Here is a 27,096-nt window from a genome sequence, read left to right as displayed (position 1 = left end):
TTTCCGAAACTGCCATTGTCCGGAGGGCCAAGAGTCCTCCCTGCAGAGCGCTCCCCCCCACCCCGCCCTGGAGAACCTTGCCCCTGCGACCACCCCACAGCGGGGCCCCACAGACATCCAGTGGCCAAGCCTTGCAGCTGGACTCGGGACTGGGGAGGGGGGGGCGGGTAAGGGAGTGAAGTTTTAAGCCCGGGCCGAAGAGAGCGGGCTGGACATGCCACACCACTGCCAGGTCTCTCTCGGGCTGATTTCCCCTCTGGAAGCAAGTCCTGGGGGCCCGGGCACGCAGCAACGCCTCCGTGGCTTGAGGGCAAAGGGATTCCATTTATGGGCCGGGGTAAGGTGTCCAGGACTCCCGCCAACCTCCAGAGCCTCCTGAGATGGTTCTTCTCAGACCCAGCGCCCAAAGTGAAGGCCCGGATTCTATCTCCAGCATTTCACATGTGCTTCGGGCCAGAATGGGACATGGCGTGGGACGGAGCTCTGGGACCAGGAGGCTGAGTGGGGACCTGGGGGCTTTAGGGTTCTGGCACTACCCTAAAGTAAGGGACCCGGCAATGGTGTTAGAGTTGCAAGTGGGGGTGGGGGTGGGGTGGCTGGGAGCTCTGGGGGCGGGCGCCGCCCTAGGGGTCAATCTGAGGAATCTGGAACGCCCCCCTCTCTGCCGGGCGACACTACTTGCCTTGGCACCCCCTTCAAAAACACCTGCCTGGCAGGGTGGGTTAATTAAAAAAAAAAAAAAAAAAAAAGAACCCGGCCTGCACCCGCCTACGCGGCGGGGGCTTGCACCCAGAGGGGTCACCCGCCTGGCGCGCCCCGCACGGGGCCGGGACACCGAGACGCGGGGATTCGTAGAAGGGGCGGCCACTCGAGGCCAGGGCTTCCCCGCCTGCCTTCGGTCCGCACCTTCCCGTGGGCGCGCGGGCTAGCGCCCGGCTCTGTTTAAAGCCTTCCTTCCCTCCCCCCAACTCCCTATAAAAGTCCAGGGCGGCGCGGCAGCGGCACTGCTGCTCTCCCGGCCTCCGCGCGGCTCCGGCCCGGCCCGGCCCGCCCCGTCTGGCCAGCTGAGCAGGCCCGGCCGCACAGCGCGGACCCCTTGCCCTGCTCCGGCCCGCAGCGCGGGGCGGCACGCTGGGGGCGCGGCGTGTCTGGGGACATCTTGTGATGTTGGCGAGAACAGGACATGATCTCACATGGCGAGAAGCTCTTTAGTTCCTTAATCATTTCACGGTGCCTTCGGACGCTTTTTTTCCACCTAAAACGTTTAGTTTCAGCTCAGTGATCAGCTACCCCAGCTCGGCGGGGGAGCGGAAGGCTTGAATTATTCCGACCTGTGAGCGGCCCCTGGCACCAAAAAAAAAAAAAAAAAAAAGAGAGAGAGAGAGAGAGAGAAGAGAGAGAGAGAAAGAAAAAAAAAGAAAGGAAGAAAGAAAAGAAAAAAGAAAAAAGAAAGAAAGAAAAAGAAGCACACAAAAAAAGTGGAAACTTTTTCCCTCGTCCACTTCAAGTTCTGAAAATCAAAATGGATTTAGAGAAAAATTACCCGACTCCTCGGAGCGGCAGGACAGGTAGGACTGCGATTCGGGCGCCAGGCTCCAGGCGTGCTAATTCCAGGACCCGGCCAGCTCTGGTCCTCAAGCACGTCGGCCCTGGGGGAGGGAGGGAGCCGCATTTTCTCAGATATTGACTGCGTGTCTGTCTGCGGTGAGTTTGTATGTCTTTTCACCAATTTGTTCACACACTTCTGCAACAGCCCAAGTGTCTGTGAGTTTGTGTTTTTCTCTGTTTCTGAACGCTTATATGGGTGACTATCTGGAGGTCTGAAAGTTCGTTTGGGTCTGCGTGTTTACATAGGGGCTCAGAGTGTGCATGAGTGACACTGAGTTTATAAGTCCCTGTGCATGTATTTTCAAAATGTGTGTGACCAAGGATTTATGTGCCTGTGTGTATGTGTATCCTTATATTCATGAGTGTGGTAGTGCATGTTTCTTAGTTGGTATTTCTGAGTACTGTACTCTGCGTATCCAAAATGTGTGTCTGTGAGTGGAGTATATGTAATTTGGGTAAGTGTCTGAGTGTATATCTACTCTGCGTTCACCAGTCGTATCCCAGTGCTTTTGGAGTTGAGAAGGAGGCCGTTACACTGACCCCTCCATTTTTGGAAGTCAACAGTTGTTCACTGTGTGCATGCCAACGTACACAAAAGTGCCTGCCTCTAGGCTCAGAGGTGGATCCAGCGCTCTGGTGGGTCTGTTGGGCTAAGCCTGTTAATAGTTAGGCTCAGGTCACATTCTGTTGGGAGAACCAGGAGTGGACGTGTGATTTCAGGGGGTGCAGTCCCTCGATGAGTGGTGCACACTCTTTCACTCTGGGCACTGTTTAGTGTACCATTTGTATAAAATCATCTCCTGTGGCAGGCACAACCTTAGCAGGTGAGGGCAGGCAACCTTTGGGTCACTTGTGACATTTCTAGGGACCTCCAGCCTGCCTTCACTTTCACCTAGACAAGACTAAGACTTTGACAATGGTGTGTGTGTGTGTGTGTGTGTGTGTGTGTGTCCTGTGTTGCTTGGGTTTTATCTTGTGGGTGCTGCTCCAATGAAGGAGAGCACAAGTAGATGGACATGTGTGCCTAGCATTCAACTCTGGTGCCTGTATACACAGTCCTTCCTGGCACAGGGCCCAGTGTGCCACCCACAGGCCCAGGCAGTAGGTAGTAGAATGTGTTTATATCTAAGAGGAGGTGGCAGGCAACAGGAGGCCTCAGTTTGTCCTGAGATTAAAGCTGGGTATAGGAGACTCTTTTACTCATTAGGCCAAGTGTACTAGCCTCCCCCAAACACACTGGCCTTGCTGGCAAGAATTATTCCACTTCTCTTATCCCTGTAGATCTTTGAGGCCTTACCTCCACCCCCAACCTTAAATACAGGTCAAAAAGCAGAGAGAGAGGGGTGGACTTAAACTGCAAGCCCAGGACAACTCCCTGGGCATAGGTAGATTTCCAGAATTGTAATAAGTGAGGGCAGAAATCTAAGAGGTGGGGAATTAAAAAGGATTCCTGGGCAAAGGTGCAAGAAAGGGAACCTGGAAACCGTCCCTGCTCCATCCCACCTTCCCTCCCCGCCTTGGGTCCCTTGGTAGCTGGGACTCCTAGAGTTGCCCTTCCCAGAAAGAGGACTAGGTGTTCTGTGTGTGTTGGGAATGGGTCAGAGGCACGTGAGGGTCTGGGGGAGTGTCTGCGTGGCTGGCACGGCTGCCTCTCCCTACGAGCTGTCTACCAAGAATGTAATTCAGGGCGGTCGATGGGCTCTTTGATTAGTTCAATCGCCTGAATAATCGTTTAATCAATAAAGCATTTCATTCCTCAGTAAGGCCGACCTGGGTGGGGCTGGGGGTCCTAGTCTGGCCCCAGTTTAAAAATCTGGAGAGCCACGCCCCCTCTTCTCCTTTGGGCTGGGGTAAGGGCCGCCTGCCTTGCAGAGGGCAGACCTCTCAGGTGACACTTCCTTCTGTCTGCACCTGCCTAGGTCCTAGCTGGGGAAGGAGGAGAGAGCTGAAAAGCTGGCGGGGGTGGGGGGGGGGTGGGGGGGGCGGGGGGGGGAATTGGGGGGGATGGACATCTATGTCTTGTTTCAGGGGTTTTGTCTGGACTTTTCCCATCTCCCAATTTCAAGGCCTTTAATGGGCCACTTGACCTCCTTTTCCTTCCTTCAGAACTGTGTTCCATTCTCTCTCATGACCTCAGTTTCCCCATCTGTACAATGGGGAAGGAGTGTATATACCCTTTTAGCTCTAAGCCCAAGATCAGGTAAGGTCAGCCTCGAGCACAGAACCACTTAAAGATCCTCCTGTCTAGCCTCTTCATTGGGGTACCAAAAAAGGAAAAACTGATGTCCAGAAAGGGGCAAGGATTTGTCTGACATCATATAGCAAGAGGTATGGAGGGAGTAGGACTGGAAGGTGACTTCTCTACCCTTAGACCTCTCATTCTTGCCAAGAGAGGAGATAGAGCTCCATCTGTCAAGGTCCCCCTTGGAGAAAAACGACTATTGGCCAAGCTGGCTTAAGGAGTCCAGGGCCAGGAAGGCTAGGAGAGGCCGAACACTGTCTGAGCATCAGCATCCAGTCTCCCAGCATCCAGAATGGGCATGTTGGAATAACAGTCCTCCCTAACCATGGATCTTTATCTTTCAGAACGTTGGGAGGCCTCATCTCAGGGGTTCTTCTCCCCATTAGATATATAGGGAAGCTGAGCCCTAGGAGAAGGGGCCTTTAGCCTGAAATCTTTGGGAGAGAAAAAGGTAGTGCCAGAGCGTCTGTCCTGCAGTGCCCATTGGTGGTGATAGCAAACCCTGACAAAGGCAGTGTACATGGTTTTTGAAAATTTTGGTAAATTCCACCTACTTCAACAATGCCTACAGGAAGACCCCGATCCAGCTGCAGGAATCACACAGGAATCCACGCTGCCCAACTATCTGCGTAACCCGGGTCAGTTGCTCTCTCTCTTTGATACTTTTTAAAATGAGGGTCGGAGAGGGAGCACCTGGCTGGCTCAGTCAAAAGAGCATTCGATTCTTGATCTTGGAGTTGTGAGTGGAAGCCTCCATGTTGGGTATAGAGATACTAAACAAAACCAAACCTTAAAAAAATAAAATAAAATAAAATAAAAAAATAAAATGAAGGTTACAGAGAGAGGACCTACCAAGTTAGGGCTGAGATGGGAGCAGCATCTCTAACTCTCCCAAATTGAGCAACTAATCTGAGCCCTGTATGCCTTGCTTTGCCTGAAGCAAGAGCAGGGATGTGGGCTGGAAGAGTCGATTTCAGGGCCCTAGAGCCCTACAGCAGCCTCAACCCCCGAGAGGCCCCTGGCTGTACAGTAGGGGGTGACCCTGCGGAGAGAAAGGGCAGACAGGGAGGGAGCCTGTTCTGAGTGACGGCAGGTTGCTGGCTCAAGATCAAGGTGGACTTGTTCCTCTGCAGGTATTTTGGCTTCTCAATAATTCTCAATGGGCTTTCTTTCAATAGCAAAACTTTCAAAGACAATTCGACTTCTGTAAATTGAGTTTCTTCCCGGATAGTTTCCTTTCCCAATCTCCGCCTCCAGCGCTTAGCACAGGGGACCCTGCCCAAAGTTGTGTGGTTGGGGGAATGTAACCCCCAACTTAACACACAGCGAGGTCTGACAGGATTCAGTGCCAGGGCTTTGAGACCAGCTCCCTGCTAGTCTGGTCCATCTCTCATTACTTGTCTCCCTGCAAGTCTCACTGACTTGTGTGCTGGTGAGCCCTCGGAGGAGGCAGGGCTGTGGCTCAGAAGCCCAGCTCTGTCATAGAATCGCTGTGTAATCTTGGGCTAGTTGTGTAACTTCTTGGGTCGCCGTTTGGTAGCCTGTAAGGCTGGGCTAGGTGGCCAGGTTGTCAGGTCTGGTGGCGCCTCTTGGCATTAGAAGAAGTTCCCGGAAGACAGCCCGCTTGGAGGCGGTGAATAACCCTACCCAAAGGGAATCTTCCTCTGTCCTGGGCACCTGTCGCCCCACAAATTAGGCAGCCCAACACCGTCCTGAAGCTGCACACTCTCTGTGTGAAATGGGAATCCAAGCTGTTCCTGCTCGGTTAATATCTGTGGTTCCATCCCATCCCGGCAGTACTCAGTATTCTGTCCCTGCCGCACAGGTATTGGGAGAAAAACTGGTTTGTACCGGCATACCCTACCTAACTGGATTGTTTGATTTGGGAGCATACACCCCCTCACCCCACCCCCAAACTCCCTGCTATCCCAAGAGTGGCTCTGGAGAGGCCCATCTGAGAAAGAAGTTCCCAGCCCACAGCCTTGCCTCTACTTTAGGCTTTCTATGTGACCTTGGACAAAGCCCTCCTCGCCTCAGGTTAGGCATCTGTAAAATGGGGGAAACCATAGCCTCAGGGCCCTTTAGGCTCTAAAACTTTAGAATTTGAGTTTCTAAGCCTGAACTCAATTAGTAGGGCTGGAGGTGGAGGTCTCACTGGCTGCATCCCTCAGGGAGTCCCCAGACTCCCGCTTCTCCAGGAACGCTGAGACACCACGTCGAATTCTAGTCACTTTTTATCCACCGCTCACCTTGGGGGTGGAGAGAATGTGAGAACTTTAACTCATCCCGGTTCCTCTAGGCTTTTGCGTTCTTCCTGCTTCAAGGCAGAGGTAGGGTTGAGGGAGTGGAGGAAGGACTTGGAGGTTTCCCTCTATCCCCCAGGATCTGGACCTGCGGGGTTCCAGACAAAGGAGAGAATGCAGCCACTCCACCCCAGTGCACATTACAGCCTTCTGGGCCCCCAGAGGCCCGCCTGGGGCCGTTTAACGCAGCTGTGCCCTGGAGGGGGTGGGGACGGTGTCAGCACCGGAAACTTATCTACCGGTCAGGGGCAGCTGGGTCTGGGACAGTAACAGGAGGTGAGACTGAGGGCTGACCCCAATGTAGGGTATGAGAAATGGGGTAGAGGTAGAGAGAAGGGAGACTGAGGCAGAGAATGAACCAAGAGCCTTCTCAGGGTCAACCTGGGCTGTCTTCCTTATAAGCTCAGATCTGGAGAAGCCATCTCAGAGCCCTTCCTCTTTTTTTTTTTTTTTTTTTTTGTGGACTTATGTTTACTATTAGAGGATCATTACTTGTGAATTAGAAATAGTGGGTCTTTGGACCACTTGCAGTAGCTGCGGGCACAGGAGTCACAGTAGTCTTCAGTGACTTTGCCCCCTGAGTGTAGGATAGTTGTCACAGGCTTCCTTTTCAAAGTACATTCCTTTGATTGTGGTCCCAGGGCCTCACACCGCTGAGAAACTGAGACTTGCTGGACCAAACTCTGCCCTTCTGGATCCGGAGAGTCTGCTAGAAATCCACCCATCTTGTCTTTAAAGCAACAGGAACTTCCCTGGAAGAGGGAAGGTGGGGTTTTCTTGACAGCAGCCTGGTAGCATGCCTGGATAGATAGTTGCAGATAGAACTCGCCTGCCTACCTGCCAGCTTCAGGAACGCTCATTACCACTGGACTAACGCGGCTGGCTTCTTTTAGTTCCCAAGAAGCCTTGCGCTAGATGCAGAATTACCCCTGGAAACAGAAGCCTTCAGTTGTGCATCACTAGCCCCCAAAGCATCTGGCAACTCCTGGTCTGAGACTGGAAAGAGAGACTTTGGGCTCAGTGCTTGAACAACCTGGTCCAAAGCCACAATTTGTTTCCTCGCCCAGGAGCACCCTGATTACAGACTTTTAAAGGAGTGTGAGATTTCTCTCCCCTTAAGGTCTCTGCCTTTCTGTTAGCGCAGAATTGAGATCCCCTGAGGGTAAAATCGAGGAAGGGGGTTGGACGAAGAGGCGACAGCAGCGGCTTAGTAGGCGCTTGACAAAACTGCGAAATGTTTCCTCTGGAAGGAGCTTCCGTGAAAGTCTAGGTAAGCCGACTCCACCCATTTCACAGATGAGGAAACTGAGGTCGGAGTAGGGCAGATGTGCGCACGTTACGAGTCGGTCGCGAATCTGGCGGTGCTCAGATCGAACGCTGGATCTCTCCCGCGCTCCTATTCTCCTCCACCATCCGCGTGTATGTTTTCAGGAGGCTGCGCTTCCACCGTCACCCTTCACCTCCTCACCCCCACTCTGGCTGCCCCCAGTCCCTCGGGGTGTCCCAGGGTCCCGACGCTGTGGCAGGGAGGTCAGGCTCCCGCCGGATCTGCGAAGGGACTCTCCAGGCCCGGTGTGGCTCCCCCGACCCCTCCCCCCACCCGCGCTCCACTAGGCCTTCGCCCCGCGCGTTTGTCAATGAACGTGGCGCCGCCGCCTGGGCCCCGCCCCCCATTCTCTCCTATTGCCCAGGTATCCGCTAATCAGGCGGAGCCCGCCGGTGGCTCAGCCAATGGGGCGGTGTCTCGGGCCAGGGCCGGCTGCCGCAGCTCTGATTGGCTTGATGGAGCGTGATTGGCAGGTCAGCCCCCGCCTCGCCCCCGCCCGGAGGGAGGCTGAGCCCCGGGCGGCGCTGTCCACACGCAGCGGGTCCTGAAAGCGGCTTCGGGGCGGCGCGGTGGCGCACTGTGCGCGCCGAGCAGGCGGAGGGCTAGCGCCGGCGGCGGCGGCGGCGGCGGCGGCGGCGGCAGCGCGGGCAGCCGAAGCCGACAGCGGCTGCATCTCAGCACCGGCGGTCCCGGCGGCCTTGGTGGAGGGGACCTTCCGTTATCTCTGTCCCTCGCTACGCGCCGGGGGGCAGGCGCGGCGGCCGTCCCGGAAGAGGCAACTGAAAAACAGTGGACCCAGACCCCTGAGAGAGGGCAGGGGGGCTCGAGGAGTTGGTGCGCGCGAGGCAGATACTCAGACGCGGAGGAGGTCGCCGCTGTGGTCCCCCTTCTCGGTCCCAGCGATGGGGCATCCTCGGGGGCCGGGGGAACTTTGAAGGCGGAGGGTCCGGCGGTGGAGAGCTGCGAGCGCCTTGGGGACCCGGGAGTCACGGCCCCAACGTCAGTGGCGGAAGCGTCTCCGAGCCCGCGGGGGCCCCAGCGCCGCCAGAGAGGAAGTTCTTTGCAACTTCGTCCGAGACGTCGGATTGCCGGGTGCAGAGAGGCTGGGGCTGCAACTCCGAGCCCCAGAGACTCAGAGAGGCAGGGGAAGGATCCAGCAGAGCCGAGGAGTCGAGGAGAGACTCCAGAGGCAGCGAGCGAGGCCGCGGAACCAGCCTGGCAGCCCTCGGGCCTCGCTGCCCGCGGACTGAAGCCAAGGGCCGTGCGTCCCGCAGGCCTCCTCGGAGCCGCTCCTGCGGGAGGCCGGGGGCCCCTGCGCTATGCCCCCGCAGCTGCCGGTTCCCTGGCCGCAGCTACTCCGGCTCCGGCCCGCAGCCGCTGCCTGAGACAGCCCCGGAGGAGAGGCACCGGGAGTTGCGCGCTCCGCTCCCGGCCGGACCGCACCAGCGCCGTTTCCCGCCTCCAGACGCAGCTCCCGGCGATCTCCGGCGGAGCGGCTCGGAGAGAGGCCCCGAAGCTCCCGCGGCGCTGTCGGAGCCCCGATCGCACAGTACCCGGCCTGGCGGCGCGGCTCCCTCGCCGCGCTGGGCAGCCCCTTGGCGCCGGGAGGCGGCGGCGTGGGCCGGCCTGCAGTCTGGAGCGCCCCGATGGAAATACACTGTAAGCACGACCCGTTTGCATCCATGCATAGTAAGTAGGCGGCGAGCTCGCTTCTCTCACTCTCCGGCCGGGACGGGTGGGGTGTGCCGGACCGCGGGGCAGGAACCAGGCCCGGGAGGACTCAGGACTCCCGTAGCAGCGCAGTCAAGTTGGCAAAGTGAAGCGCTCCCAGGCAGGGCATGTGGAACTACGCGCCCGGTTCCCCGGCCGGAGCACCTGCCACGGGGAATCCCGCCTCCAGCAACCGGGTAGTATAGGCTTCCAGCTGCAGCCTCTCAGGGCTCCGGCTGCAACATCTCTGCATGTCGGGAGAATCCTGGTTCGGACCTGAAGAGGGCTCTAGGACTGGCTAGTCGGAGGGCAGGAAGTTGTAGGGAGAGGTCAGTCTTGAGTCTCAGACAGCGCCCCACACCCCTACCCGGGTGTCGTCTTTTGCAGCCCTGGGGCTGATGAGGACTGAAGCTTGGAGGGAAATTGGGGCCCCAGCCATGCCTGTGTGCTTGTATGTGTGGAGGAAGAGGCCGAGAGGTAAGCAAGGACACCAAGTCCAGAGCTCTAAAGGCGTTCTGGAGTTGAGTAGTGGGATTTGAAAAAATTAACGCAGTGGCAGCCCCTCAGCTGAGCTTAGAAGCTGCCAATTTAAATAGAGATACCCTTAAAGACACTATCAAGTCCTTCTCTTCAGGACACTTGCCACATGATAGCTTCTCCCCTTAAAAAAAAAAATCAAGAAGTCAGTTCATCATAACAGGCGTCGCCAACCCCCCCCCCCTTTTCTGAAAGCCACGGGTGTGTAGGAGACTGGAAGGGTCATTCTGGGCACCAGGCAAGGCGGACTGGGCTGCCTGACCCGCCAAGATCTGCCGGTTCACCCTTTAGCACAGCCTCCTGTGAGATGAGCGCTCCTCTCACGGTGAGTTAACGCCGGATTAGATTCGGAGATTTCAAGGAAATTCCAAGTGGAACGAATCGTGTTTCCCTTCCGCACGCTGTAGAGCTGGGCCGGAGCAAGGCGCCAGGCTTTGGCGGCATCCAGCCGGGTGCCCAGCTCCGGTCCCCAGGGCGGCAGGTCAGGGAGTTGCTCCCGGACAGGGAGCTTACCCCAAGCCAGGTTCCCCTCAGACAGCCCAGGCTCCTGCTTACCCAGCCGTGAGTCCCCTATTTAACAAAGGCAGCATAGACCCGGCTGGAGAGAAGGCAAGCTTCCCGGGCGAGCGAATTGTCGGTTTCTGCCCCGGAGGGCGGAGTGGCCTGGTGAGCCGGGAAATGCTGATCTCAGCCGCCGGGCTGGTTGCGGGCAGGTCACTTTCTCTTTGTGTCAATTTCGCGAATACAAGGTAATCCACCAAAGCAGTGGGGAGATTTGCGCAGAGAAGCCGCTTGCACCGGTCCTACCCCAAACGATTCCTCACCATTTGGGGCCTGTGCCAAAACGGTTTCCAGTCCATGGTGACCCCAGCGCCCCGGCAGCTGTCTCCTGCGCAGACTTGAGCCATACTCCGGGGAGGATCTGCTCTCCAAGAGTGAGCGACAAAACAAACGAGTTGGGGTCAATACCCTGAGAGGTGGGCAAGGCTTTAGCTCACCCAAGGAGCGACTGAGGGACAAAATGAGGAGGGCTGACCCCTGCATGGTCTCTCTTCGCCAGCCAGAATCCACATAGCCTCACTGCCTCCTACGCAGAGCCTGGAGCCCTGGGGTTCGCCGGGCCCTTGGGGAGACAGCATCAGAATCAGTGATCTCCAGGCAGAGCATGAGGGTGGGGAGGGTGGTTCCTTCCAGGGGCCGGTTGGCCAACCGAAAATGCCTGTGTCTCTGTCCCTCCTCGTCCAGGCCTTCATCTGCCCCCTCCTCGAGAACTGCTCCCTCCTCCCGGTTTCAATCTTCCTGGCAGCATGGTGGGGGCTGGGCCCCAGCCAGCCTAGCTTTCAGAGCCGGCTCCTCTGGAAGCGCCCTTGGTTCTGACGCCTAAAGCTATTTGCTTGTACAATGTAGGCCCACCCTTGGCCCCAATTTGTTGGTGATTGAGGGGGTGCACAAGTAGATCCTGAGAGATTGCTGGTATAGTAGGGGTTCAGACCAAGTCCCACTTCCTCTTCTTCCTTCCTGGCCCTGGTCAGCTTCTTTTCGCCTACTTCCCTGCCCCCACCCTCTTGGAGCAGGACAGCTTCTGGGAGGAGGTGGTGTTGGGGGAGGGGAAGGCACTGCTGGGAAATCAGCGTTCTCCTGCCCTTACCCCCTATTCTAGACTCATCATTTTCATCAGCACAATGGCCTCCCACCCCCCCTGCCTAGATGTTTCCTTCCCCCAGGTATGGTTTCCAGTTATAAAGCACTTTTATGGCCAGCCTCCTACCTGAGTCTCATCTAAACCTTCAGCTAAACCCATTTTACAGAGTATGATATTGAAGTCATAGAGACAAAAAGACTGACAGGAAGTTCACATGGGCAAAGCTGGAGCTGGTTCTTGGGTCTTCCAGGATTCCCTGAAGGGGAGAGGGCGAGACTCAAGATTCCAGAGAGAGGGCAGTGGACTGTTCTGTCTTGCATGTGCAAGACACTCTCTCTGGTTTACCTCTATCTGTATCCATGACCCGACTGTCCATCTGTGTCAGCGTGTGTCTGTTGGTTTGCGCCCGTTGAGGAAATTTCATCCCTGCTTTTTTCCCTGTGTCTCTGTTTGCATTTCTGTGTGCCTCTTCATTTACCCTCTCCTGTGTTACTAGGAGGAATTTCAAGAACCCTGTGGGATTTTGGAGTAGGGTCTTCCCACTGAGTCAGCAGAGGCCCTCTCCCCACAACCCTTTACCTAGCCATGGTCTTTGGGGTTTGGAGAGGGCCCCTGGTGAGTAATATGCCCTTTTCAGGTCCTAGGGAGCATCTATGCAGGCCAACCCTCACAGACCAGAGCCACAAAGGCCTCAGGGGGTATCTTCAACCCTCTCCCCCAACCTCGAAACCCTGCATGGTCTGCCCTGTGGGGGTGGAGCTGTGTTTCCCTTGTATCTGTGTGTCAGTTTCCTGGTTTTGCCTTGATTTGTTTGCATCCGTCCCTGTGTCAGGCTCTCCTAAAATTCTACTTGGCCCTGAGAAGGGTAGCTGAGAACCTGCACCTTCATGTGGGATGAACCCTCACCCAGCTGGAGTCTGTAGGAAGTAGAGCCTGGACCTTGGGTTCTCTGAGGAGATGCAGGGCTGGAGCTGTGGTACCGAAAAACAAAGATTCCTCTCCAAACAAGTCCCCTGTCTCCCAGATGCCCCTATACTGGGCTTCCTCCATTTTCTCTTCTGGTCTTCTCGCCTCCCACTGTGCGCCACACTCACCTTTCTTTTCTTTGCCTGTACTAGCCAATGCATTCCTTTCCCCCCTTCTCTGCCTTTCTAACCTGAGGCTTCCCTTCCAGGCTCTCTGTCCTTGCTGTCTATCTGTTTCCACGCTTTGCATCCTTCCCCCTTGCTTTTCCTCTTTTCTTTCTCCCATCCTGCCTCCTGCTCTCAGGCTTCAGGTTTTACTTCTTTCCAGTCTCAGGGTAAGTGGGAGACATTGCCTTCTCAGACCAGGTAAATTACCTCCCCACCACCCTTGAAATGCTCTATTGGGTAGGACTGTGATTGAGGCGAGAGGGCTCAGCCTTTCCAGGGAGTTTGGGAGTCTTTCCAGGAAGTTGAGGGAGACAGGGGGCCAGGTCATCCTGAGTCTGGTGTCAGCTGTAGTTATATGGGTCAGGCCCCGAAGAACATTGGTAGCCTTGTCTTTGTGGTCAAAAGTAGAGGATTTGGGGACCTGCTGTCACCTAGAGTGTCGGATCCTTGGGATTTTTCCATCATGCGAACAATCCCCAAAACTCACATATGTCCTGCAGGACTGCTCTTGGAATTGAAGTCCTCTGAAGGTTGCCACTGTGTTTTGGGCAGAAATGTTAAATTGCCAGTGGTATAGGGAATAAGCAGTTGCAAATGGGTCACACGGCCCGGATAATAGGCTATCCAAAAAGTGTGCTGGATGCTTTTCGCTTCATTTTGGTCCTCTCAGATGAGCTTGTACCAATTTTGAATTTACTTTCTTCAATCCAGCATGTTCTTTAAAGATCTGTACAATCCCTTTTTATTAGGTGTTCCCAACCCTGGAACAAAGCCTTCCTAAGGCCCTTGACCAGGGGTGGTTCTAATCTTTCTGTTTTAGGTGAACTATGCAGTTTTGTTTCTAAGTGCGAAATCCTGTTTGGGATGGTTTTCCTTTTTTCTTATGTTTGGGGTGTTTCAGAACAATCAAAACCAATTAAAGCTCATTTCAAAAATCAGAGAGAAATTCAACTAAGAATTAGAATTAAGTACTGTCGTTACCTATAAAATTGCGTTTTTCCTTGAAATCAGCCTGAGCCTGGAAATTTGGAGAAATATTCAATTAGGACCCTCATGGAAAACTTTAGTGAATTGCTTTGGCAGTTTTAAGGAAATAGGTTATGTTATGGGTGTTTTTCCCCTTTTATTTCAGATGTTCTTCATGAACCTAGATATGTTATTGAATGTTTGGGGCGGGGGATAGCTGACATGAGGTGGCTATTTTATGTTTTAGAACTGGAGTGTGTGTGTGTGTGTGTGTGTGTGAGAGAGAGAGAGAGAGAGAGAGAGAGAGAGAGACAGACAGAGATGTCTGAGATGCCCTAGCTTCCCTAGTATAGTCTAATCCCAGGCAAGTGCCAGTTTAGATGGAGATTTCGCCATCGTTGGCCTCTGAGCTGCCTGCAGCATTGGTAAATAAATGCTTGGACTTGGATTTTGGCTTTTGACTGTCCTCAGTGATGTCAGTTAGTGGCTGATTAACGGCTACAAGGTCAATGATGTTGCTATCCTGGATCACTCTGTGTTTACTGGTTTCACTCTTCATTTACTTGAATCCCTGTTTCCCTTCAGATGGACTTTGATGTAAGAGAAGGGAGCTTGTTGGGTGGAGAAGATACTTTCCCTGACTCATTTTGCTTAAAATCCATCTCAGAGCCCTTGTAAAACCTGGGACTCGGAAGCCTTCTCCAGCTTCTTTATTCTCACCACCGAACCACCCCCCCTCCAACCTAAAGCTGCTTGTCAATGGCAAAACATTTCAGAAATTCCAGGGAAACTCCTGTATAACAGATCCTGATGGGATAGAGTGGAATGTGATCCTCTGACCCATTTCTTTTGTGTGCTCTGAGAGGGTACAGTGGTCAAGTCTGCATCTCAGCCTCACCTTTTTTGTTTATTTTTTCCCCTTATTGAGGGATGAGCCACATCTTCTAAAGAAAGGGTTTTTGTGAAGGCAGTGGTTGGATTTTGTTTCAGTACTGAGCAGACACTATTTAAAAAAAAATCTTAAGTCCTTAGACCTTGAATCAAATTGCTGACTTTAAATAAACAATTCATTCCCCCCCCCCCCCCCCCGAGATCTAGGCTTATTGGAGTAGTCCTTTTCACTTTTACAGATATTTGTTAAAAGGAAAAGGGTTTTATTTTTAAAAAATCTCTTTAAATTAATGTGCTTTAAAACATATTTTCTCTCCAGGATATTCCTTAGACCTCAGCATTATGCTTGTAATAAGTTGTGTCTCTAGTATAGATTGGGGTCTTTTACATATTCCATTGTTAACAAAAATTACAAGGCGAATGCTAGCAACTAAAGGAAACATAGTGTGGAGATGCTTGTTATCAATAGCCCGATTGACTGGGTGAAGATGGACAAAGGCAAAGGTTAATTTTAAAAAGCAATGAGTTGCTCATGAAGCCTGCATGATCAGACTCTAGGCTCAAGACATCCAGCCTGTGGCCATTTCTGATCAGAGAGGCTCTGGGTGCTTGCAACAGCGCTTCTACTACTGTGTGACTGGTTCTAACCACCCTTTCCTTCGCCTTTTGTTTCTGTTTCAGGACATGGAGGAGTGAATCAGCTTGGGGGGGTTTTTGTGAATGGACGGCCACTCCCGGATGTAGTCCGCCAAAGGATAGTGGAACTTGCTCATCAAGGTGTCAGGCCCTGCGACATCTCAAGGCAGCTTCGAGTCAGCCATGGTTGTGTCAGCAAAATTCTTGGCAGGTAAAGGCAGGAGCTGCAGGCTTCCCTTGATTTTTCAGTTAACGACCGAAAACATGACCCAGCAGCTGTCCCATGTGCCCGCGACATATTGAAAATCATGGTAGCACTTCGTTAACATGCATAGTACTTTAGAGTTTGCAAAGCCCTTTCAAGGCCGTTCAAAGTAGCCCTGGGAAACCCCTGTTTCAAGTGACACGTGGAATAGGGTGACTCAATCAGGAAGAATGACATGCTTTCTGAAAGCCTGGTGAATTATTCCAAAGGATCCACGAGTAAGAGGTTCTTGGGAATTTCCCCTACACATCTTAGGTGAGCCCGGGGCCTGAGGAGGGCGGGATGGAAAATCCACAGGTTATAAAATCACATTATCATGTTCAATGTTTCATTTTAATGTTTTCAAAAAATACATTCCAGTTTTAAGAGTCAGCTGTCATTTTCATCTTTGGGTTATCATCAACCTTATTATGTTGGGCTGTAGTATTTTTCTCCTCTATGTTTTGTTTTCTTTGTAGTGACAGGCATCCTAAGTGTATATTAGAGAGAGAAAAAAAAAACCCTCAAACACACACTAACTCTCAGATCTGACATTTAAAAGTTGCCACTTGACCTGTCGATTTGCTGCCAGCAAAATACTAACAATGCCAATTCTCCCAGAGGGCTATATAGCCTAGCCTTTGAGCACTCCTGTTTATTTTCTCAGGAGAGCCTCAGTATGATCCAGGGAAGAATATTTTAAGATGAGGAAACAAATCTACGAGGCCAAGGGACTGACCCGGCTCCAGCCAGCCAGTCAGTACTCGGACTGGCAGGAGGCCTCAAGGACTCTTAGACCATCGGCATCTCACCGTGCCCCAAAGTCAAAGCCACAGGTTTGTTTCTGGGCACGTGAAGTTGTTAGAGGTCTGCCTGGCAGGCAGAGTATTCTCAGGTTGAGTTGTTCCGTGCTTTCTCAGGATTTTTCTCCCTGGGTCTGAAAACAGCCTTGGTCTCATGGCTTGCATGATGATTTGAGAACAGTTGCCTGAACAGAAAATAAATATTTTGAAGTATGTCAGTGACATTGTGATTTTCTGTGTGCTCTCTCCCTTTCATCTGCTGGAATTTAAAAAATTCTCTTAGATGGAGGGAACAGCAGTTTCTAACCTTGCGGAGCCTTGCTGGAGGCCAAGGGAAGGAGTTTCAAGGCCGGGGAGCTGGCATTCCCTTAGGGGACGTTGGTCCTTGTGTGCCTCCCCTATCCCCTGCCCACCCCAGGTCGCCTCAGCCGGGGAGACTCTGGGCTCCACTCCTGTTTATTACTCAGCAGCGAATGAGCCCCAGCCCGAGTTCAGGGAGGAAGGCTGGACATCAGCATGGTGTTCTTGTTGCTTGGTGGTTTTAAGCAGGAGGATGAGAGTGAGGATAAAAGAAGAAAAATAGAGAAGAGAGGGGGATGAAGAGAAAAGAGAATGATTGATTCAAAAAAAAAAGAGAGGCTAGAAGAGAACAGTGAAGACAAGACAGAAGGAGAGAGAGAGGGAGGGAGGAAAGAAATATTTGAGACTATCTCAGTGTCAGACTTCAAGAGCCAAGTGGACCTTAGCTATCTTCTTGGGAAGCCTCTTCATCGCACTGAGGGAGAGAGGGAGAGAAAAAAGAAGGCCCTTCCTTTGTTTTTGCTGAGACATCGTTGCTGAGCCGACATCTTGTTGCTATTTGAAATCTTCTCAGGGCGAGATCGAGCCCTTCTCCGAGGGGACGTCCAGATGCCCGATCCTCGTGTTCTGGTGCCCGGGAGCCCTCCAGATCGCCCCTGGACACTGAAGGGGACGAGGACCCTCCCAGGTCCAGCCGGCGGCCTCCCGAGGCCCAGAATAGATTTGTCACTAGGTAGAGTGGCACTCGGAAGTTATGCGCCGCTCCGGTGCCTGGCCGTTTAAGTTGTCAACAATAAATTGGAATTTCATAGCTCATTATTTTCATAACTAAGAACCACAGTGGACAAAATGTCACTCTAATTAGAACTGCCTTTTAAGAAACAAGTTCAGCCCTAAAACAGTGTGACTGGGAATTTCTGAACTGGGGCTGTTCCATCCACTGACTTTTTCTTTCTTTTTTTTTTTTTTTTTTGGTCACCGAAGAATTTGATGGGCACACTCGGAGTGACAGATTATAGAGAGTGTGCTGTGTGTGGTGGCCGTGGTTTTCAGAGGCTGCATGACAAGGCAGGCAGAGTCCCTGGGGCAGGCAGAGACCCCGTCATCTCGGGAAGGTGGCGGTTTGCCAGGAGTGTGGGCTTCAGTCCACAGAGCTCCAGGCTCAGGAGGGGCTCGAGAGGCACAGCCTGGTGGCATGTGAGGCCCATTTAAATCCACCCAGAAAGCCTGGCTCTTGTCTTCTTTCACTGGAGCCTGGCTGGGAGGTTCAGGCCGTTTGGAATTGGGTGGTATGTTACACAGTAATAAACACTCAGAGGATTTTAATCCGCAGCACGTGCTCTTTATGTTTTGCAGAGCTTTTCCTTAACCATTCTGCGTCTCTGCCCGCGTCCTGGGAGGCAGGCTGGGCAAACGTCCTCCCCTTATACAAATGGGGTATCAGAGGCCCAGAGAGGCTAAGTGATTTGGCCAAGGTCACACAGCTCATTAGTGTCAGAGACCCTGACTGACACACCCAGCTCCTTACTCCAGCTTTTACTCGGTGTTTTGCACCGAACTACACCGTGTGTTGGCGGCCGCCGTCTGTCTGTTGTGTGGAAGCCAAAATGCTGCATGGCTATTTTGCTGAGATGAAAGAGCGGTTCTTCAGTCTGATTCCTCACTTTACGCAGTTGCCAAATGGGGTCTCCGCTGGGGTGTCAGGGTTGCCTTCTAAGGGCCTGGCTGATGTGTCAGTCAAAAGGCAGACAGAGAGGTCCCTTGTCAAGCCACGGCCTGGGCCTGCCGTGGTTGGTGCTGCTCAGGTGAGATGGGTGGAGAGCCCTGGGTGCTGCCACCGCCCGCCAGACAAGGGGGGCGGGCGCTGTGGGGGATGCTCTCCCAGCTGCTGTGCCAACACCGCATTCCCATTCCACTCCTACGTTTTGAGTACTCGGCACAAGATTGTCTGTGTGTCTGTAACCTCCACCCCAGACAGTGCCCGTCCTCACAGGCCCTCGGTGGCTAGTGAGTGAGTGAGTGAATGAATGCAAAGATGCAGGTGAACTGCCTGGTGAACGGTAAAACTTTCTACAGTGGCCAGGGGTCATCATCATCATTATTGTTTTCATTTTCACAGTTTGCCCTAGTGTGAAGAGCACTGGATTCCGAATCAGATCTGAGAGCTGACTTCCTCTAACTTCCAGAAGGGAGTTGGGCAAGTCAGTTATTCTTCTAATCATCAGCTTCCCCTTCCATAAAACCCTGCTGGCCCCTTAGGATTGATGTGAGGATCCAGATAATTTGAGGAAGAGCTCTGTAAACTTTAGAGCACTGTGCCTAAAATAAGGAGTTACTGTGTTGATAGTAACAAATGACTTTTTATCATAAAATTGGAAGCTGCTGAAATTGCTGTGTGCCTTGATTGGGGTACCTTCCTAAACTTCTGGCAAAGTAAAAATTTCTTGGATAGTTCTTAAAGCCTGTTTGTCACTAATAATAGTGTTTCAGTAATTACAGAAAGAAGGAGGATAGGTTGGGTTTTGCCTTATGGTCTCTTCTCAGTGAAAAACAGAATTTCCACTTCTGTATTACTGTTCCCAAATTATTTCATCTGTTTCTAGACTATCCACTAACTTTGCCCTAACTGGATTTGCCCAAACTGAGAATTTCAGCATCTCTTTAAATGTAACTAGTCATTGTTCTTGGGTGACACTCCCCATTCTTCCCAGAGGAGAATCACCTCTTTCTCTTACCTATTATAAACTCTGCTAGGTTGAAAAATTACCAGTCATAGGGGTGCCTGTCTGGCTCAATTGGTAGAGTGTGTGACTCTTGATCTCGGGGCTGTGAGTTCCGGCCCCACGTTGGGTGCAGAGTTTACTTAAAAAAAAATTACCAGTCGTTTCTAAAATGTCTCCTTTGCTAGAAAAATTCTCAACAGCAAGATAATCTCCTTTGCAAGAGAAGTCAAGAATTCCTCTGTAAATGTTGAGAGACATCCAGCAAAGGCTCAGATTCAGAAAAGGAATCAAGTAATTTTTTTCCCCTGAAATGATCTTTCACGGCACTCTTCTCCCCGGTCTCGGTTTTACTGTAAAACCCTGACATCCTATTTGTGTTAACGAGGAAGAGCTGATAGCATGGAAATGTCCTTAGAAACAGCGATTTACCTCAGGGGAGGTCCCTGAAAGAGCTGCAGTGACTTGTGGTTGGCTTTTTTTGATTGCTTGGGTTTTTACTTATATGTAACACATATTTCCAGTTAATTCTGGAATGCAACACTCCTTTTAATTTTATACCAGGGTTGTCATATTAATCTTAAGGCAAAAAAGCATGCATTTTAGGGGACATTTTCACAGAATGCAGATGGAATTTGCTAGGGGATGTGAGTGCTGGTAAATTAAAGGTACAAGCCAACTTTCTGGGGAAATTTTAGCTCAGGAGGCTGGGCCTCCATCCTGGTTTGGCTAGTGGGTCTTGTGTGACCCTGGACAGGCCGTTTAACCTCTATGGATCTCTGTTTCATGCCTATGGATGGGGACCCATTCATTCATTTTTCATTCATTTGTTCAAAATATCTATGTGCTTTAGAACTGTTGTGCAGATCAAATGGGAAGGACTGACTTGAAAGTTTTCTGTAAACTGTAAAATGGTAGATAAATGTGATAGATTAATTAATTAATTAATGCATAGCATCTGGACCAACACTATCCTGTAGAAATACAACGTGAGCCACATTTGAAATTTAAAATTTCCTGGTAACATTAAAAAAAGGGAAAAAACCAGGTACAATTAATTTTACATATTTTATTTAACCCAGTATGTGTAAAATGTGATTGCTTCAGCATGTAACCAATATAAGAATTATTAATGAGATATTTTATGTTCTGTTTTTCTACTAAGTTTTGACAGTCTGGTGTGTATTTTACACTTATAGCACACCTCAATTCAAATAAGCCATATTGGGCAGCCTGGGGGGCTCAACGGTTTAGCGCCGACTTCAGCCCAGGGCGTGATCCTGGAGACACAGGATCGAGTCCCGTGTCGGGCTCCCTGCATGGAGCCTGCTTCTCCCTCTGCCTGTGTCTCTGCCTCTCTCTCTGTGTCTCTCATGAATAAATAAATAAAATCTTTAAAAAAATCAACAACAACAAATGAGCCATATTTCAAATGTTCAGAAGCCCCATATGGCTAGTGGATGCTGAATTGGACAGCACAGATCTGGATGTTTTCCGGACAGAGTAACTATTTTGTTGCAAATGTCCATTTTGCTTGTTCCTCTTGGCTAAGCTCCTTTCTCCTTGGGTCCTAGGTATTATGAGACGGGGAGCATCAAGCCTGGGGTAATTGGAGGATCCAAACCAAAGGTCGCCACGCCCAAAGTGGTGGAAAAAATCGCTGAGTATAAACGCCAAAATCCCACCATGTTTGCCTGGGAGATCAGGGACCGGCTGCTGGCGGAACGTGTGTGTGACAATGACACGGTGCCCAGCGTCAGTTCCATCAACAGGTGAGGGGTTGGTGCCTTGGGGGACTAGGGATCTGGGTGGAGTGGGGCATTCTGGAGGCTCTGTGGGTGCCTTTCCAAAAGATCTGGTCTCTCCATTCATCAAAGCCCCTAAAGGGTTGTATCAGACAGGAGGGGTGCTAATGGGGCTTGGTGGGTCTCTCTATTGCCATTCTTGTCTTTCCAAAGTGCACAGGAGTTCTAGGCCTGGGGAGGGAAGGCCATGTCAGTATCCAGGCTGCTTCAGATTCTTCTGATCCCAGAGTGATTTTTATCTCTCCCTTTACCACCTGCCTCTGTGTGGGGAGCACCTAGCTATGAATTGTCCCAATCAGGCCCTACAAATGTCACTTCCTTGTAAGCCCATGCTCAAAGTCTTAGCACTGGCCTATATCAGAGCTTCCCAGGAATAAAATCCCTGTCTTCAGTTTGGGCAGAGGTTGAGCCATGGAGTGGCTCGAAAATCGAGCCTGGACTTAAAGTTGGGAGATTTAGTTCTTTGTCCCAGCTCTGCCGGGAACTCCAAGTGTGGCCCTGACAAAGCTCCTCCTCTCTTTGAGAGCCCCACACCTTGGAGGTTCTGATGTGGGTCTGTGATCTCCAAAAGTGACATCCAGGACACTAAGATGCTGTGGAGTTAGGGGCTGCCCTCTACCCAGTTACCCTCAATCTCACCCACAGAGAGAAAGAACCAGAGAAATAGCATGAGTAGGTTCCATACCCAGGCATGGGATATTTCCGGGAGCCACATAGGCACCTTCTTCTCCACAATTTGATCTGGGATGTGTCTAAACGGGCTCTCAGAGCTTTAAAAAATTCCCGAGAAAAGGGGCACGTGGGTGGCTCAGAGGTTGAGCATTTGCTTTCAGCTCAGGTCGTGATCCCAGTGTCCTGGAATCGAGTCCTGCATCGGGCTCCCCACAGGGCACCTGCTTTTCCCCCTGCCTGTGTCTCTGCCTCTTTCTGTGTCTCTCAATAATAAATAAATAAATAAATAAATAAATAAATAAATAAATAAATAAATATTTTAAAAAGGAGGGGGAGAATTCCTGAAAGAAAGTTTTCTATTGTAGATGATGCAGTCTCAACTCCATCTAAACCCACAGAAGTCAAGGATGAAGTTGTGAGATAAACAGAAATGATTGTTGTCTAAACTCCACGTGAAAAAAAAAAAAGAGAGAGAGAGAAGCCAGCAGACTGAAAACATAATCAGTTCCTATCTCTCCGAGGTCACACCTGCCCCTTGTCAGGACAGAGCCTGAATGGGCATAGGAGACCCCTGACCCCTGGCTGAAGGAGGTGGTTAGACTAGAAAGTCTCAGCGATCCCTTCCGGGCCCAGCGGTGGTTTCTTCTGCGTTGACTCAAATGCACAGAATCACTGTATGAGAGTGTGTGTTGACGTTCTGAGTCCTGCTGTTTCATTACCGTTAGCCTGTTTTCTTTCTCTCAGCAAATCTTTACCTTGGCCCAGACATCCTGCAAGGTGCTGAGAAGAGAGAGGGGAATTGGGGACACTGTCTCTTAGTCTCTGTTCTAGAGGGGCTTCCTTGTCTAGGATGGGAATCGGGTGCATATTAGAGGTCTGGTCAGCCCGAGTTAGCTGGGAAGGTAACAACTATTGTGGTAGGTTTTGGGCGGGGGGTGGAGGGATGCTCCTTTCTCTGGATTACGAGGGGCTCTGATGTGCTTCGTGAGTCTCCTACTTCTGGCTCATTGCAGGATTTCCATCACACAAAGCAACATGACTTTCCTCCCACATCTCCAAAAACCCTAACGTGGAGTGAGGCGTACAGTTCCTATAGCAATGAAGTGGCAGGAGCCTGCTCTGCAGAGGAAACCTCTGCCAAACCCATGGCCAGGCCTTGGGGGCCCACGGATTTCCCAGTGTAGGGCCTACATGTAATTGGTAGTTTGAAAGATAACTTTAGGTTGCCCATGGGGATCCCAAATTCTAATGCTTGTGGCCAAGCAGTAACATAAGCAAGGCGGGCTACGTGTGAGGTGACAGGGAAACGTTGGGGCTGTGGCAAACCAGACATCACAGCAGTATTGCAGGGGCAGGTCCTTCTTAGCTCTGGCTGAATGCTGCTGGGAATGCAGGCCCAGTGTTTGCCAGAATTTTTCCACTCCTTTTTTCTTTTTTTTTTTTTAAGATTTTATTTATTTATTTTTAGAGAGAGAGAGAGAGAAAATGAGAGAGAGAGACGGAGAAATGAACATGAGCTGGGGGTAGGAACACAGGGAAAAGCAGACCCAGGACTCGATCCCAGAACCCTGAGATCATGACCAGAGCAGATGTTGGACACTTAACCAACTGAGTCACCAAACACCCAGAATTTTTCTACCCTTTAAGAGGATCTTGAAACTAGGATTTGTGTGTGCATGTATGCGGGTGTGTTGGTATATATAAAATCCCCATATTTCTAAATGGTGGCAACTAATTTCAGGAAGAAAAAAAAAAAGCCTTACAGGATAAGCATAATCATTTGCAGGGCTCCAGCTTATATTTTCTGTAATACAGGATGAAAATGATTTTTATAATGAATTAATTTTAATGTATTTTAGAAAAATATAACTAGAACACCAAGCTGGTCAGTGTGAACTTTAATGAACTAGCCCTCCCATTTATAGTAAAGAGCTAGAAATGCCTCAGAAAATAAATCTGTTTAAGTCAAAAAATAAGTTATTTGAAAGGAACATATGAAATAAATGGAGCACAGTAGCTTGACAGGGGTGGTGAAGGCTGTGAGGGGTACTTGAATGGGTGTCTAGGGAGACCAGGGACCAGCTGATGCTTTGTGCTTGGAGCTGCTCTGTGCAGCTCTGCCTGCTGGTTGCTAGTTGCTGGGGCCACCGCTAGCCTTGGGGCCTCCTGGGTGTCCGCAGCGGTGGCTGTGCCTCTGAGGTGTTTTCACATCTGTGGTCTCCTATAGCCCTCAAAGCTTAACTTTGTTCTGTGGCAGGTATAGAAACTGAGGCCCAGAAGGGGAGTGTAGAGGAATGATGATTTTGAGGTTAGAGCTAGGAGTAGAGCCTGGGACCCTGATGGTAAGAGGAGGGCCTGCCTCTTGCCGCTGCTCCTGCTCTGTAGGACTTAGCCAGTGACGGAACTGAAGATCCGAGGGAAGAGAGGCCAGGAGGAGTAAAACAGTCATTCCTACTCTGCCTCCATGCACTCTGTGGCCTGTGTGCTTTGCTGCCAGCCTGCAGCTCCCTCGGTGACTCAGAGCCCTCTCCTGCACACCCTGGGGCGGGGAGGGCTCTCCTCTGGCTCCTTCCTCTACTCTTGACTCAGAGCTTTTACTGCTCTTTAGCCAGCCAACCCAGCAACGCAGATAAACGAGGTGTGGGACACTGTTGCTGCCTGTGCTCCCCCCACCCCCATGCTGCCCAAGAAAGCCCCAGCCATCTCAGCAGGCAGTTTTATTTTCCACATGAAGGCAAGGTTGTGCTTCGTTCAAATGGATGCAGTTTCTAAATAACTGTCTTGCAGATGTCTTGGTATGAGAGTCCAGAGATTTCTCTCCCAGCCCCTGTCTCCCTTGGGGGCAACTTCTCACCATTCCCCTATTTCAAACAGCTAAGGAGGGAGTGGTGGCTGGATTTGTAGCTATTTCAGTGGCCACCGTGTCCTTTCCACTGTCCACCCCCACAAGTATCTGCCTTCCCGCTGTCTTCTGGGAGCCAACCCAGGAAGCCATGACTGTCATGGAGTTAAGCGCCACAAAACCTGTTCTGCTGAGCATGTGGGAGATTTCCTGGGACACAAACCATGTCATTTATGTGGTCTCCTAAGGACAAATAAGTGCTGGGATCCTGCACAGGCTGCATCAAGGATTTTTAGAATCCAGCCCGAGTGGCCGTTGGAGGTGACTGCCCAAGAGCTGACGGAAATGGGTGGCATGGAACCTGCCTTCTGTTCGAGTCCCATGGCTCTAAATCAGGGGCCAAGTGGTGGGCGTCGTGAATGGCATTCCCACTTAGAAGGACAGTGGTAGTTCACACAACGGGTTGTTGTCATGGGAGACAGTGGGCTCAGTATAGCTAGGTGTAAGGATTTTTCAAAAGAAGCTACAAATCCATGTATTTATGCAAAAGCTCCCACTTTGCAAATACTGGAAACTAATTCAAATAAAAACAAATACCGTGCAGGCCAAACAAAGCTTGTCCCTGGATGGATGTGGCCTGAGGAATGACAGTTTGTAAACTCTACTCTTCATCTGAACTTGGGCAGCAAGACTTGTGAGATTGTTTTCCCATTCCCTCTTTCTTTTCTGCGTCAGTTGCCTGCATGTCACCTGTGGGCCCTCTGCCAGCATGGCCCAATTGGATCCTTGGTTGTGGATTCTTAGCACAGCTGATGGCCCAAGATTCTTACTGCACCAGTGGCAGTTCGATTAGTGCCTTAGATGTGGGTATCTCTTCAGTTCTATCTTCCTTTTTAAAAAAACTTTTTTAAAATTTATTTTTATTTATTTTTTTCAGCCCTATCTTCCTATTTCCTTTTTAAATGCGCCATAATTGTCTCTTTCAGTGTAATTGTGTGTGTGTGTGTAGGGGGGCAATGAGGGGATATATCTGGGAAGACCTAGCCTTTCAAAGAAGTGACGATAATGTTGAGATCAGATCCTTACAAATGCCTGTAATGCCTGAAGTCCCTAGGACTTTAGTCCTTCAGTTGCTAAATGGATTTGGAATCCAAATAGGCTTTATGTGTCTCATAGAAACATTTAGCAGAGGGGCCCTTTCCTTTGAATGTGGTTCAAATAAAAGTGCTCAGGCATGGGACCGGAGTCTGGGCTGACCTGCTGTGTTACCCTGGGCAAGTCACTTGAGCACTCTGGGCTTTGGTTTCCTAATTTGGAGGAATTGGTTGATTGCTGAACTCTATTCCTTGTTGGATGTCTAGGAGGTTCACATGGCACCCAGGGTCATGCTCATGCTCAGCGGAGTAGAGGCTATACACTTTTTAGTATTAAGAGCCAGTTAGCCAGACTGTCTCTGGTTTAGAAAAGGTCCGGAGTATGACTCTTATTGTGACAAGTTTTGATGATTGCTTGTTAATTTTAAAATTTTAAAGAATTGCTAGGATTCAATTAGTCTTGTTCTTCCCACTACCATTTCTTCTCAGTGGAAGATAATGCTCTTTGTTCTTTTTTTTTTTTTTTTTTTTTTTGGCAGCTGCTGCAAGCAGATGGGCAAAATCTCTATCCCTGGGGACGGCTTTGGAGGGTTCCCTATATTCTGGTCTCGCCTATAAAGGATGGCCCCACAACAGCCTTAAAATAGGGTGTGGGGATGGCTCCTTTCCCCTTCCCAGCTCCCAAGGGGGATCCCCTATGTTTTTCAGGGATTTGTGGAAAATGTGAACTTTTTAAGGTTGAAGCTGGTCTTTAGTTGTTATGAAGATACAACTGAAAATAATAGCTAACATTTGTAGAGAATTTCCTAGGCCGTAGCCACTATTCTAAATAATTAGTATAATTTTCATAAGAACCCTATGAGGTGGGAACGCTTCTTGGTCCCATTTTGCAGATGAAGAAACTGAGGCACAGAGAGGTTAAGTAATTTACTCCAGGCCATGCAGCTGGCAAACTGGAAAACTGGAATTCAAATTCTAGTAGTCTGATTCCGGAGTCTGTGTATTTAATCAATACACTGCAGCTGCCTCTCAATGATTTATAACAATTGATAATGTCTTACTGAATGATTTATAAATATTTTAAAAGAAAAATAAGGGACATATAATTTTCTTTGCTTAAATTTAAGGTCTAGACAATACTTCTAAAAGTTAGGACTTTATGCTGGAAAATATAGGAAATAGTTCTTATATTTTACCATGCTTTTGTATATACGTAAACCGTAACACAGATTATATCTTATATATCCATATATTCATTGAGCATATTTCTGTAAACAAACACACATGTATCCACAGAGAAGGTGACATACACAAAGATACAAACATTAGATCCTAGCTTAATTCCAAATGGTCCAAAAGACTACCTCACTTCCAGGTCCTTGTCAATGTGCTCCACATTTGCTTGGTTAAAATAAATGGTTGGAATATCGGAGAAAACACATGCATGCACACTGAATGCATTTGATGCAACACTCACGCTGACTCACAGAAAAGGGCGAGGGACCCTGGAGGCTCAAGGGGCCTGGACTCCAGAGGACCTGTGGTTGGGCTGTGGTGTGAAGAGAAATGTCCGCTGCAGGCTCTCAGCCGAGTGTGCTGAGCTGCCTGGGTGCCCACCGAT

General features: G+C 50.6%; 1 protein-coding gene across 6 annotated transcripts in view; it reads left to right on the top strand.

Moving 5' to 3' along the window:
• The first annotated feature begins 1,281 nt into the window (after positions 1 to 1,281).
• The window catches only part of PAX5 (paired box 5), a 195,644-nt gene continuing 169,829 nt past the window's right edge, over positions 1,282 to 27,096 (top strand). The window contains exons 1-3 of one of the 6 annotated variants that reach the window (XM_072841961.1): positions 1,282 to 1,568; positions 15,041 to 15,206; positions 20,637 to 20,834. In XM_072841961.1, the coding sequence (XP_072698062.1) occupies positions 1,523 to 1,568; positions 15,041 to 15,206; positions 20,637 to 20,834 (410 nt within the window). In that variant the 5' untranslated portion in view covers positions 1,282 to 1,522. Of the gene's footprint in view, positions 1,569 to 7,906; positions 9,170 to 15,040; positions 15,207 to 20,636; positions 20,835 to 27,096 lie in introns of those variants that run through there. The other 5 variants (XM_072841966.1, XM_072841967.1, XM_072841964.1 and 2 more) reach the window with 5 other exon arrangements.

Source organism: Canis lupus, chromosome 10, assembly GCF_048164855.1.
Source record: "Canis lupus baileyi chromosome 10, mCanLup2.hap1, whole genome shotgun sequence".
Taxonomy (NCBI): Eukaryota; Metazoa; Chordata; class Mammalia; order Carnivora; family Canidae; genus Canis; species Canis lupus.
This window is presented reverse-complemented; position numbering and strand designations above follow the sequence as displayed.